Source organism: Mauremys mutica, chromosome 2 (genome assembly GCF_020497125.1).
Source record: "Mauremys mutica isolate MM-2020 ecotype Southern chromosome 2, ASM2049712v1, whole genome shotgun sequence".
Lineage (NCBI taxonomy): Eukaryota > Metazoa > Chordata > Testudines > Geoemydidae > Mauremys > Mauremys mutica.
The window spans coordinates 233218703-233232014 of record NC_059073.1 but is presented as its reverse complement, the minus strand read 5'-3'; the positions used below and the strand labels follow the sequence as shown (position 1 = coordinate 233232014).

General features: G+C 40.4%; 1 protein-coding gene across 2 annotated transcripts in view; it reads left to right on the top strand.

Annotated features, from left to right (window-relative positions):
- The window catches only part of PALS2 (protein associated with LIN7 2, MAGUK p55 family member), a 122622-nt gene that overhangs the window by 70909 nt on the left and 38401 nt on the right, over positions 1 to 13312 (top strand). For both annotated transcript variants that reach the window (XM_045007461.1, XM_045007460.1), the window contains exons 3-5: positions 2063 to 2215; positions 8681 to 8833; positions 9495 to 9722. In XM_045007461.1, coding sequence (XP_044863396.1) covers positions 2063 to 2215; positions 8681 to 8833; positions 9495 to 9722 — 534 coding nt within the window. The remainder of the gene's footprint in view (positions 1 to 2062; positions 2216 to 8680; positions 8834 to 9494; positions 9723 to 13312) is intronic.

Here is a 13312-nt window from a genome sequence, read left to right as displayed (position 1 = left end):
GCAGCAGCGCAGAGAGCTTTCTGCAGCTCCACTGTCATAGCACCACTTCACCCACTCCCGTGACAGCAGAGCTGCACAGGGCTTCCCTGTGCAGCTGCAGGAGCCATTCCGCATCATGGTGGCCTCCCCTGTGGCCAAGGTGTGTTGTCGTTGTCCTCCTGGCCAGGGGTCTTTGCTCTAGTATCAGAATTTCTGCATTATCGAAATCCCTTTCTTGGCCCCCAGCATAGATTCAGGCCCTCTGCTGCTGGGAGACAAGGAAGGGATTCAGATAATGAGGATAATAAGGTTTCGGCTAAATGGAGTATAATGTATTTAGAGGAAAGTCAGACTATGTAGCCCAGTCATTACAGAGGGGAGAAAAACTCCTAAAAATCTCTGCACAGAGATTAAGTGTATGAGGTGCTACATCCAGTCATATATGAAGTCGTTGATGTTCCCATGTCTGAATGCCTCAGGATTTGCTATGTGAGGAAATGGCAGCCTCTATGATGCATCTCTTTTCTACTGAAGGGCTAGCAATGTTCCCCTGTTAGAAATCTGTAGGACTGCTGTGTGGGCTTGGTTCACATGTTCTCTTGACACTGCGTCAAGAGTAGATGCTGGTTTCAGAAAGACAATGCTTCAATTGTATAACTAGCAGGGCTCCTTGGATCTTCTTTTCAAGGAGGTCACTGCTAACTACGGTGGCCAGACATCCTGATATTAGGGACTTTGTCTTATATAGGCACTATACCCCCTACTCCTGAAAAAAAGAGTTCTGATTTTTCATACTTGCCACCTGGTCACCCCACTGCTAACTAGTCTCTTAGAGTGGGATTCTGTGACAGAAATGTCCAGGATCAAGCAAAAGAGAGTTACCAAGGTAAACTCTTGTTCTCCAACTGTATTGCCTTCATAAAGCGACATTGATCCTCCGTCTTCCTCTCTGTTTCAGAGCCCAGCCCTTGTAGCACTTCTAAGGTAGAGAGGAACTCACACACACACACACACACACACACACACACACACTATAAGTTTTAAACAAACAGTTTAATATTGGTACACAGTGATGATGATTATGAAGCTTGGTTGAGGTGGAGGAGTCAGAGGGTGGGATATTTCCCAGGGAATGCCTTACTGCTAAATAATGAACTAGCAATTGGCTGAGTCCTCAAGGGTTAACTCTCACACTCTACAAGGCAGCAGGAATGGAGGGAGGGGAGACATCATCGCAGACAGAGACACACACCCTGTGTGTGTGAGAGGGAGAGAGAGATGCGCATTTCCCCTTTAAGTACACTGCCTTGTTAATTACATCAGCTTGCTGAGACTGCAGCTGCTGACAGCAAACTCCTTCCATCCTGAGCCCTGTCGTGTGTCCCCCCTGCTCTATGGAAGATGGGGTAAGCGGGGTGCAGGATCAGGGGAGGGGGACACCCTGACAGCCCCCCTTTTCCTTCCCTGCACAGCTAGCAGGAGTCTCGGGGAGCAGCTCCAAGGCAGAGGGCAGGAGCAGCACATGGCAGTGCGGGGAGGGACAGCTGCAATTGCTAGCCTAGTGGGCAGCTGCTGCACAGGGAACTTAGGAGAGCGGGGAGCTGATAGGTGGAGCTGATGGGGAGCTGCCAGTCCACCCTGGTTCCAAGCCCCCACCAGTTAGCTGCAATGGGCTGCTCTTCCCCAAGCAGTGGACAAAGCAGGCGGCTGCCAAACGACATTAGAACAACTTTAAACGAGCATGTTCCCTAATTGATCAGCAATGTAACAATGAAACAACATTAACCGGAATGACTTTAAGTGAGTTACTGTATAGAGCTTGAGGGGATACGTGTACACACAAACATCAGTCCAGTCCTGCTTTTAAATGGGGGTTCTGTGGCCAAGTGGGTAAGCATGTTAATCCTACGGTGAGGCTGTGAAGGCAAAACAGCAGATTTACTTTAGATAAAGCACTCTTTTTAATCTTCTTGATGAAAAGATAAATCAGGAAATAAAATTAATCACAGGGCTAAATGAATTAAAAGTACTGCTGCAACTCATTGGCTATCATTAATATAATCTTGTTTTTAATCTCTCACAGGCTCATGAGCGACTGGAAGATTCTAAACTTGAGGCTGTCAGTGACAACAACCTGGAGCTAGTGAATGAAATTCTTGAAGACATCAGTCCTTTAATAAACAAAGATGAAAGTATTGCAGAATTAGTTGGTATACTCAAGGAACCTCATTTTCAGGTACCATTTTTTTCAGTTTGAATATTTAAATATGTTACCACTTAATATATCAACATATGCATATTGATCTAACTAGAAAGAGTGGAAAAATAATTTTACCCCCCCCCCAACCAAATAAGGAGGAAGAATTTGGAAGAAACACCACAGTCTTTTTTCACCAAGAGTAAAGTTAAAGAGAAATAGGATAAAACCAAAACAAAAAAGGCCACTCGGAGGGGGTATATATGCTGACTAATTCATTTTGATCAAAGCATATTATACATTTCTTGACATATTCTCAAATCTGTCTCTAGCCAAGTACTTGCCATTCTTTCTTCCCTTGGTCCAAATTTGCTATGCTCAGGGGGATGATCTATATTACATACAGATTTGCCATCCTTTCACCTGGAAACCTAGTCCTGCACTGTCAGCTAAATAATCTTTCTGTTTTTTTAGAACTGGTCACACTGTTGCTCTTGCATACGGTGTTTTTGGGGGGGCGGGGTTACTAGACAGTTTTATGCTTCCAAGGTTACACAAGATCTAAAAGGATTTCCCTAACTTTTTTTTTTTTTTTTTACTCTGTACTTATTTTTATCTTAAATTTGGATTTACCTTTCTCCACTGCTGTGGTGTGTTTGGCAGACATTTAACTATACCATTATTCCAGTATCCTATCTCTGACAATAGCCAGTAGCAGGTTATTCACAAGAAGGTGCAGGAAACCCCTTATTCATAAGTCTGTGGCCTTCTCTCATCCCTCAAAAAAACGGTTTCTTAAGGATCTGGGCAAATATAAGTTTATCTGTATAAAACTGGTGCAGAACCTTGGTGAGTTTCTTGGTTAGCTTGATCAGGAATGCTGGATTAATTACTGGGCAGTAGTTGGGCGAGGTTGGTTTTGTCAAGCAATGGTTTAAATACTGGCTGGTTTATGGTGTGCTTTGAAGGGGTTGGTAGATTTCCTTCCTCAAAGGAGAAATTGGTTCACAGTTGCAGATGGTGACTTGCTTTTCCAAAAGTGCTTCTATGACTTATACTTGTGTGAATAGACTGAAGAGGAATTTGACTGGGACAAACTTATCTGGTTGGTAGATATTACAAATGGTTCAGAGAGAATTTGTATTTATCCAAGGGAAAAGTCTAAGGGAAAAATAAAAGGATTAATGGAAGCAAGATGTGGATGATTTCCATTCCCTTTTGAGAATGGGAGGAGTTGTGTAGGAATGTGTTATCAGCTGTGTCAGATCAGTCTTTAGGGAGCTATTTGTTTCTGGGCTATAACCAACAGAGAAAAATACTTGAGATATCCTGATGGTGAATCTACCTTGTTTGTAGTGGTGATGTGTCAAGATTCATAGGCTTCTGGAGACCGAGAAACCAAAAAATTGGTTTCATTACTGAAATTCAAAAATTACCCTTTTGCAACAGCAGCAAAGAGTCCTGTGGCACCTTATAGACTAACAGACGTTTTGGAGCATGAGCTTTCGTGGGTGAATACCCACTTCGTCGGATGCATGTAGTGTAAATTTCCAGGGGCAGGTATATATATGCAAGCAAGAAGCAGGCTAGAGATAACGAGGTTAGTTCAATCAGGGAGGATGAGGCCCTCTTCTAGCAGCTGAGAAGGTTGTGAAAACCAAGGGAGGAGAAACTGGTTTTGTAGTTGGCAAGCCATTCACAATCTTTGTTTAATCCTGAGCTGGTGGTGTCAAATTTGCAGATGAACTGAAGCTCAGCAGTTTCTCTTTGAAGTCTGGTCCTGAAGTTTTTTTGCTGCAGGATGGCCACCTTAAGATCTGCTATTGTGTGGCCAGGGAGGTTGAAGTGTTCTCCTACAGGTTTTTGTATATTGCCATTCCTAATATCTGATTTGTGTCCATTTATCCTTTTCCGTAGAGATTGTCCAGTTTGGCCGATGTACATAGCAGAGGGGCATTGCTGGCATATGATGGCGTATATTACATTGGTGGACGTGCAGGTGAATGAACCGGTGATGGTGTGGCTGATCTGGTTAGGTCCTGTGATGGTGTCATAGACTCATAGACTTTAAGGTCAGAAGGGACCATTATGATCATCTAGTCTGACCTCCTGCACAACGCAGGCCATACAATCTCACCCATCCACTTCTATAACAAACCCCTAACCTATGTCTGAGTTATTGAAGTCCTCAAATTGTGGTTTGAAGACCTCAAGCTGCAGAGAGTCTTCCAACAAGTGACCCGTGCCCCATGCTGCAGAGGAAGGCGAAAAACCTCCAACGCCTCAGCCAATCTGCCCTGGAGGAAAATTCCTTCCCGACCCCAAATATGGCAATCAGTTAAACCCTGAGCATGTGGGCAAGACTCACCAGCCAGCACCCAGGAAAGAATTCTCTGTAGTAACTCAGATCCCATCCCATCTAACATCCCATCCCATCCCACTGGGCAAACTTACCTGCTGATAATTTGGCAATTGATCTTTGATTAATTGCCAAAATTAGGCTATCCCATCATACCATCCCCTCCATAAACTTATCAAGCTTGGTCTTAAAGCCAGATATGTCTTTTGCCCCCACTACCGCCCTTGGAAGGCTGTTCCAGAACTTCACTCCTCTAATGGTTAGAAACCTTCGTCTAATTTCAAGTCTAAACTTCCTAGTGTCCAGTTTATATCCATTTGTTCTTTTGTCCACATTGGTACTAAGCTTAAACAATTCCTCTCCCTCCCTGATATTAATCCCTCTGATATGTTTATAAAGAGCCATCATATCCCCCCTCAACCTGGTGTAGATATGTGGGCAGAGTTGGCATTGAGGTTTGTTGCATGGATTGGTTCCTGAGTTAGAGTTACTATGGTGCAGTGTGCAGTTACTGGTGAGAATATGCTTCAGGTTGGCAGGTTGTCTGTGGGCGAGGACTGGCGTGCCACCCGAGGCCTGTGAAAGTGTGGGATCATTGTCCAGGATGGATTGTAGATCCCTGATGATGCATTGGAGGGGTTTTAGCTGGGGACTGTATGTGATGGCCAGTGGAGTCCTGTTGGTTTCTTTCTTGGGTTTGTCTTGCAGTAGGAGGCTTCTGGGTACACGTCTGGCTCTGTTGATCTGTTTCCTTATTTCTTCGTGCGGGTATTGTAGTTTTGAGAATGCTTGGTGGAGATTTTGTAGATGTTGGTCTCTGTCTGAGGGGTTAGAGCAGATGTGGTTGTAACAACACTCTGCAGGTAGAAATAGTCACCTTTGTGTCTGGTTCTCACTATCTGGGATTGATTTTAAACTTGTAATTACTACCATTTGACAGCTGTTTGATTAAATTAATTTCTGTTCTTTGTTTATTTGAATTTGGTATGTGCCCACAGTGTCACCATAACCACAGTAATCAGTCTTGTTTACAGTCTAACAAAAAGGCCAAGGACTGAACTGATACTGAGAACTCTTAGAAGGTGGCTTCTTCATTGTTGAGGCACGTAATCAGGGGAACATTGCACTGTCATAGTGCATGCTGTATCTCTTAAGCAAACAGAGGAACCCACTCTCCAGTGCTGTCAATATGGCACCTTTCACAATATTTAAATTTACTTAAAAATAGAGGTTAAACAGAATGTTCTTTTTCAGAAAAGGCTGGTTTTGACCAATCTGTCAACAGATGCTATATTGTGGATGCTGTTAAATCTCTTAAGTATATTCATATACCTTGCTGCACAAAAAGTAAAGTATTTTACCGGACATCCCAAGTGTAAAATTTAGCAACAGAGAAATGGTTTAAATACAATTTTGTATGCCTATATTAGCTAATAATTTTTGTATGTACAGGGTGGTAAATTTGCAATCATATGAGGTGGAAAGCAGTAATAATGATAATAAAAAAACCGATAAAACCAAAACTAAGTCTGTAATTCCTTAAAGATAAATGAGAATAGCAACACTGAGGCTAGATATATATCAGTTTTGATTATTATAAATATTTATGGACTTTTAGCCAGATACTCAAACAGGAAAGAGATATTGCACATTTCTATCTATTAAATCATTAATAGTCTAGGAATTGCACTTGACGTGAGCTATGCCCTCTACATATTCTCAAACAAAAAATTGTCAAGGCAGAGTTAAGGTTGAGTGTACGTACCAGTAACTTAAGGGAAAAAACATAACCTGGATGATGATGTCCTACCAAAACCAAGCACTACAAAACCAGGAAATTCAGAGTTAAGGTAATACTTAAGAGATACAAAATGTTTAAAGTAAGAAATTCACAGTTATGGCACCCAAACAACCTTATCCATCATCTCTCATTCAGTACCAAAAGGTCAACTCCAGCCTCCCTGGCTCACTTGTTTGAAAATTTAACAAGCATCATCTCCCATGTTGCCCCATTCACTTGTGAGTTTTTCCCCATACATATCTGCGAAGCTAACTCATTATTTTTCTTCAGATTCCTCCTTCGAACCCTTCTGTGTGGTGTTATGTACAAAAACTTGACAAAAGTTAGGCTGCTGGTGTACTGAGCCTGCAGCTTATTGCGCTGACCAATAATGTCCCTTGTGTCCTTGTACTTTCCTGTAGGGTTGTCTGTATTCCTCTGTTATCTTTTCTTTCATTTAGATTGTTAAACTCTTTGGGGCAGGGAATGTCTTTCTTCTGTGTATGTACAGGGCCTAGCACAGTGGGGTACTGGCCCAGGACTAGGGCTCCTAGGTACTGTGATCATACAAAAAATAATAACCTTAACTCTGCCCTGTAGTAATATTATGAGATTATGATGTTTAAGGAATCTTAGCATTTTGTGGCACCACATTAGGTTAAACTGATTTTGAAAGAGCATATTAGAATATTTTTTCATAATTTACTCCTCATGGTGTCATGAGGATTCTGACTCTCCCTTTGCAGAGATTCCTACACAAAAACCCACTTACTCAAGTTTTGGCAGAGGACCAGGATCTGTCCCACATAAGATTGCCTCTATAAAAGAATAGCTCCCAGTCCTGTAACTGCCCGGTTCAATCAGAAGCAAACTGGCAGCAGTTCAAGCAAATTTTTGTTGGCCCTCCAAGAGGCTCCCAAGAACCTGTAGCCCCTATCTTCTGCTTTCCACAGCTGGACCTGAAGTTCCTTTTTCTCTGTTATGTCTGTTTCGCTGTTTCCCTGTTTGTGGCACAGAGGCTCCTGAAGCATCCCATGTGAGTTGCTTGAAGGCCTCTGCTTTCTGTGTTCATGCTCTGGTAGGCCTCTGGAAGCTGCAGCATTCAAGTAGTACAGCCTAGCCTAGCTACTGGTCCTATCCTCTACCTACCCATGCTGTGTGTGTGGCCCTACCAAAACTACCATCCATGGTATCTTGTACTCTGCTTTTTCTATCCAACTACTTAATGTGATGCCTGTCAGTGGCCTTGCCTGTGACTAGAACTCCAGGAAGTCCTTTTGTGAAATAAACTGCCACTACCCCACTTTAAGGCGAGGTAGGATTAAGGGCCATCCCACTCCACTAACTTGTCAAGGGCCCATATTTCCTCTCCCTGCCTCTACCAGTGAGATGCCCCTTAGCTACCTTTATGAGGGGGCCTGGTACTTCCATCTCATCAGAGTGAATTATTGCCAGGTGGTACAGACATGGATTGGAGTACCCTTCTTGTTTCCACGTTTTCCACTTAGGTCTGAAGTCACTATAATCTGTCCCCTAGAGTCTGGTCTCTTGCTTTGTCCAGCAAACCTAGATTTATGTTGATTTTTCATAAATGTTAGAAGTTTAGATTTTTTTTAATGACAGGTACCTTAAAACTGTAAAGTAAATTATCTTCCAAAGGTATTCACTATAAGATTTCCATTTTGTGTGTGTGTGTGTGTGTGTATGTATGTATGTATGTATGTGTATATAGACTGGGAAGAACTCCTTTATTTCAAAGTTCTGATCACTTGTTTCCAGCAAGTGGAGTTCTCAGTTTACATATATCCCAAATTGTAAATGGGACTATAATTCAGGTTCTTGTAAGTAGAAACCACACACATCTTGCAAAATCACTAGACACTCTTATAAATCTAGGACTTATAATTCTGCATAGTTTTAGCTTTTTTGTGAGGGATTGTTCATTTTACTTCCACCACTTCATGAGCCTCTAGGAACCTAATGTGACTGCTCAGATACTTCCTTATTAGTCAAAGAAAAAGAATATTTTAGGATGTCTGTATGTATGTGCATGCATGTGAGTCCACCTGGTCCTATTCAACCCATATTTACTCTGGGTCTCCTACAACTGCTTACAGTAAATAGTACTTATGTGAGTAGTCCCATATTTGTTCAGATAGTATGGTGATGAGGTCATGTAAATACTTAGTTATATGTCCCAAAGAAGTCTATTTAAGTGTTACTGTATTCAAAATGAAATAAGGGTTGCAAAATCTAGACTTAAATGAGTTGCTACAGAACCTTTAGGTACTGAATTGTCATTTAGTAACTAATGCTTTCCATGGATATTAATAGTAAACATGCTTTATTCACTCTTCATTTACAGTCACTCTTGGAAGCCCATGATATTGTGGCATCAAAGTGTTATGATTCCCCTCCTTCTAGCCCAGAAATTAATAATTCTTCAGTGAACAACCAGGTAATACCAGTAGATGCCATTCGTATACTTGGCATTCACAAACGAGCAGGGGAGCCACTGGTAAGTAAATGTAATTAGTTGTGTCTGTCTTTCACCTAAACAGTAAGAGAAATATTTTAGATGTTTTGAATTTTCTACACTGTTCTTATTACTTCTCTTTATTCATACTGATGTTTATAATTTTTATATTGAGTAATCCCATTGATTATAATGTGCACTATAACATTTTCAATATCAGTTTGACAAGAGATGCAATACGAAAGGCTAAAATCTGAAGATACATTACCATTCTCCCACACTTTTCTCTTCAAGGACAAATGATGACTTTGTCATTAGGCAGGATGATATGATAGCATAAGTGGTATGAAGAAACTTTTTTTAGTATTTGATCCTAATAAGGAATGACAGAACTTCGTGAAGTCAAGAGCAAATGGTCTGACCGGTGTATGCTTACGTATCAATTTCCTGTCTGGAGTACATATTATTTGCATTTATTTCACTTGTACCATGCATATTTGCATAATACAGTGCAATAATGTCAGTATGTTAACAATTTGTGGTCACTATTAAAAAGTCAGCATTTTACTTTGGATAAGGAATAACTAGGATAGCTCAGATAATGTCTGTAGTAACTGTTAGGTAAATGTTAAAACAAAATGTAAAGTGAAACTCAAACTGTGATATAAAACTAAATAATGGTGGTACTCAATGCTTCCTTTAGGGTGTTACATTTAGGGTTGAGAATAATGATCTAGTAATAGCACGAATCTTGCATGGCGGAATGATAGATCGACAAGGTCTTCTGCATGTGGGTGACATCATTAAAGAGGTGAATGGCCATGAAGTTGGAAACAATCCAAAAGAGCTACAAGAACTACTGAAAAATATTAGTGGCAGTGTCACTCTGAAAATTCTTCCCAGCTATAGAGACACTGTTATTCCTCAACAGGTCAGTAACATGATATTTTCATTGCTTCTGCCAGAAAACATTTTATTTAGTGATGTTGTTTATAATAAATAAGATTATTATAACTGAAGGAATGGAGACAAAATACTTTTCTCTATTTTTTGTTTGTTTGTTTGTGCATTTGACTGCACTCTTTGTATAGTCACTTTAACTCTTCCCCTGCATAGTCAGCCAGTTTCCCCTTTGTCTGGGTCTTTCCCATACAGTAGAGAAGAGGAAGAAAAAAGATTGTTTTAAAAGAGAAAGGAATATGTAGCTAAAACCACAAAAGTTAGCATAGGGGCTGAAGAGCAAGTGTAGTATCTTTAATTCTCAATAAATTAAATAAATAAATAGATAGATTAAGTTGTCCTTTTAATGATAGATACAGGATACATCATGTAATGTAAAGTTACAATATAGCTGGTTGAAATTTTGAAAAAAATGAACATTTTGAAGAGTAACAATTTTTGGACTAAATTTTGTAGTGACTTTTTGACTGTATCTGCTACCATTTTCTCATGTAAAACAATGCGGTATGGGTATTTCCTTCTCGTCATTTGGAGCATTTGGTAATAAACACAGATACTGCAGATAAACTAGAGAATATAACTATCTGGCCCCATAGATACCATGGTAATTGGTGTCTTAAAATGCCTCCTACTGCCTCTTAATGTGGTAGGTTGCTTCAGATATTAAAAGATGAATAAAGGAAGGTTCACATAACAGGATTTTTGCCAGACAAAACCTGATGAGTATACAACTGAGCTATGGATTAATTTTTATTGATAAACATAGCACATAAAGAGTATGCTTAATGTTATATGGTATTCCTTTACTAATATAAATAACATTTTGGTTTTAAAACTTTTGTTCTGGGAACGTGTGCCAATTTCATATGTTTATATCTGTCCTCTTAAGTCCCTCATAGACACATAGGATGGTGTAAAGACCTTTTAACCAATTAACAATGAAGAAAGTTTATTTGCTTTCTAGTGCGCACAAAGCTGGTGTTGCATGTGCCTCACTATCCCATAATTCTAATTTGATTTCATACCAAGAATTCCCTAAATCCCTCACATCTTCATATTCCTGTATGTTGAGTAATAGTCCTTTGCATTTGCATAGTGTCTCTTTATTAGAAGAGCTCAGCTGCCTTAAAAAGATGGGTAAGTAGCAGTTTCTCCATTCACAGATGAGGAAAGTGAAGTACAGAGAAATTAAGTGACTTGCACATAGTCACTCAGCAATTTTGGTGAAGGGTCAGCACACTAGAACAGATACTTTATCCTAATATGTATGAACTGTATGAGAAAGCCACTCTTCTGGATTTGGGGTTTATATAGATTTCTGGTAGCCATGTTAACGTTCTGCAAATACAGGGTCTTGTCCTTCCTTGATACCTACAAATAGGAAGTTCTATGTAAATGCTAAGTACTATTATTTAATGGGTGTTTCAGGTTCTAGCATATCAAAAAGCTGTATTGCTGAGCTTAAGAGATCCAAACAGTATAATACAATGCAAAATAAATCTCTTCCATATCCCATCCTGGCTTTTATCACGTATTTATCCACCAGCCAAATTCGCTTTTAGGGCAGTTGGCTTCATAAAGCCTATACATTTAGTTAACTAAGTTGTGAATGCAAACAGAGTGGTATTTTAGTACTGGTTTTCTGATTCTACTAATAGTGACCCGTACATATTCTAACAATTTGTGCACTGATTGTGAATTCCTACAACACAGAACACAAAGTGGGATGTGTCTGTTTGTGGCATTACCCAGGGTGCAATCTGGACTGTTGAATAGCTATGTCCCCTCAATTCTCCAGCATAGGGTGCCTTTTACACTGGTCACGCACAGCCTCCAGCATGTAAATTACTCCCAGCTATACTTTGTGAGTGCTATGGTGATCCACTCTTGAATTACACTGCAGAACAACACCAGTCCCAGATTCCTCCCCAGAAATGTGCATCTTACACTGCTCAGCCCTCTCCTGGACAACACAAGCTCATATAAAGTCGGTCATTTTATTAATAGAAAATCATAGAATCATGGAATATCAGGGGTTGGAAGGGACCTCAAGAGGTCATCTAGTCTAACCCCCTGCTCAAAGCAGGACTAATCCCCTGATAGATTTTTGCCCCAGATCCCTAAATGGCCTCCTCAAGGATTGAACTCACAACCCTGGTTTAGCAGGCCAATGCTCAAAGCACAAACCCTGTTACCTCAAATGAAGTTTCCCAAACACTTCAGCCCAAGCGCACTGGTCTAGATAAAACAATAAAACAAGTTTAACAACTACAGAAAGATAGATTTTAAGTGATTACAAGTAATGAGGCATAAAAGTCAGAATTCATTACAAAGAAATGAAAGGCAAAACGCAACTAATACCTAACATCATAAGCTAAGTGAATTCAAAGCTAGGGTCTCTCTCATCTCATCTCATCTCTATTCATCTAGAAGACTTACTGGCTGAATCTTTCAGTCAGGATCTCTCCTCCTGGTCCAAAGCTATTTACTTTGTTCTTCAAGTGTTGTCGATGTCGTGAGTAAAGATGAAAGGAGATTTGGGGCAGCTGTTCCCCATTTTTATATCTTGTCCTCTTTGAGAATCAGGAGACAGAAAGTCTGTGGGGATAGGAACCTTTATCATCATCTGTTTGGATGATCCAATGGCTGGAAGTTTGAAACTAGACAAATTCAGCCTGGAAGTAAGATGTAAATTTTTAACCATGAGGGTAATTAGCCATTGGAACAGTTTACCAAAGGAGGTGGTGAACTCTCTGTCAATGACCATTTTTAAATCAAGGTTGAATGGTTTTTCTGAAAGATCTGCTCTAGGATTGATTTTAGGTAAGTTTTATGGCCTGTGTTCTACAGGAAGTTAGAGTAGAGGATCACAATGGATTCTTTTGTCCATGGAATCTGTGATTCCAGCAACAAAATATACCTGGACATGAAGCCATCAGACTTTAGGAAACTTCAGCTACTACAGAATGTGGCAGTGTGTTTCCTCAACAACACGGGCTACAGTGAGCACATCAGACCTGTCATCATCTCTCTACGGTGGCTTCTCATAGAACGTAGAGTCAAATTCAAGGTCTTGATCCTTACATTCAAGGCACTTAATAGCTTGAGTTCAGGATATCTAGAAGATCATCTACAGCTCTGAGATAAGGATTGCTGTTTACAGCTCTGCTCCTCAGGCACAACGGAGCTGTCTGCTGCAAAGGTAAAGCTCTTTTGTGCAGGAGACAGCTGCTGTGGGAGCAGAGCCAAGACTGTGGAACACACTCCCACAGGAACTGAGAACTGTCACAAACCTCTTCACTTTCCACTCCAAGTGCAAGTTATGCTTCTTTGTCCATATCTTAACTAAAATATACATATATTTAAAAAAAAAACTACCACAACTAAACACTCTATTGCCACACAATTTTTCCTCTGGGGGATGATGATGAGAGGATGAACCACATGTTAAAGATGTTAGTCACATCACATAATGTGTTTCTGAAGGACCTCAAAGTATCATGAATAAAATAGAGCAGAAACGTCCCCACAGTAAGATAGGGCAAAACTATCCAAACTCTG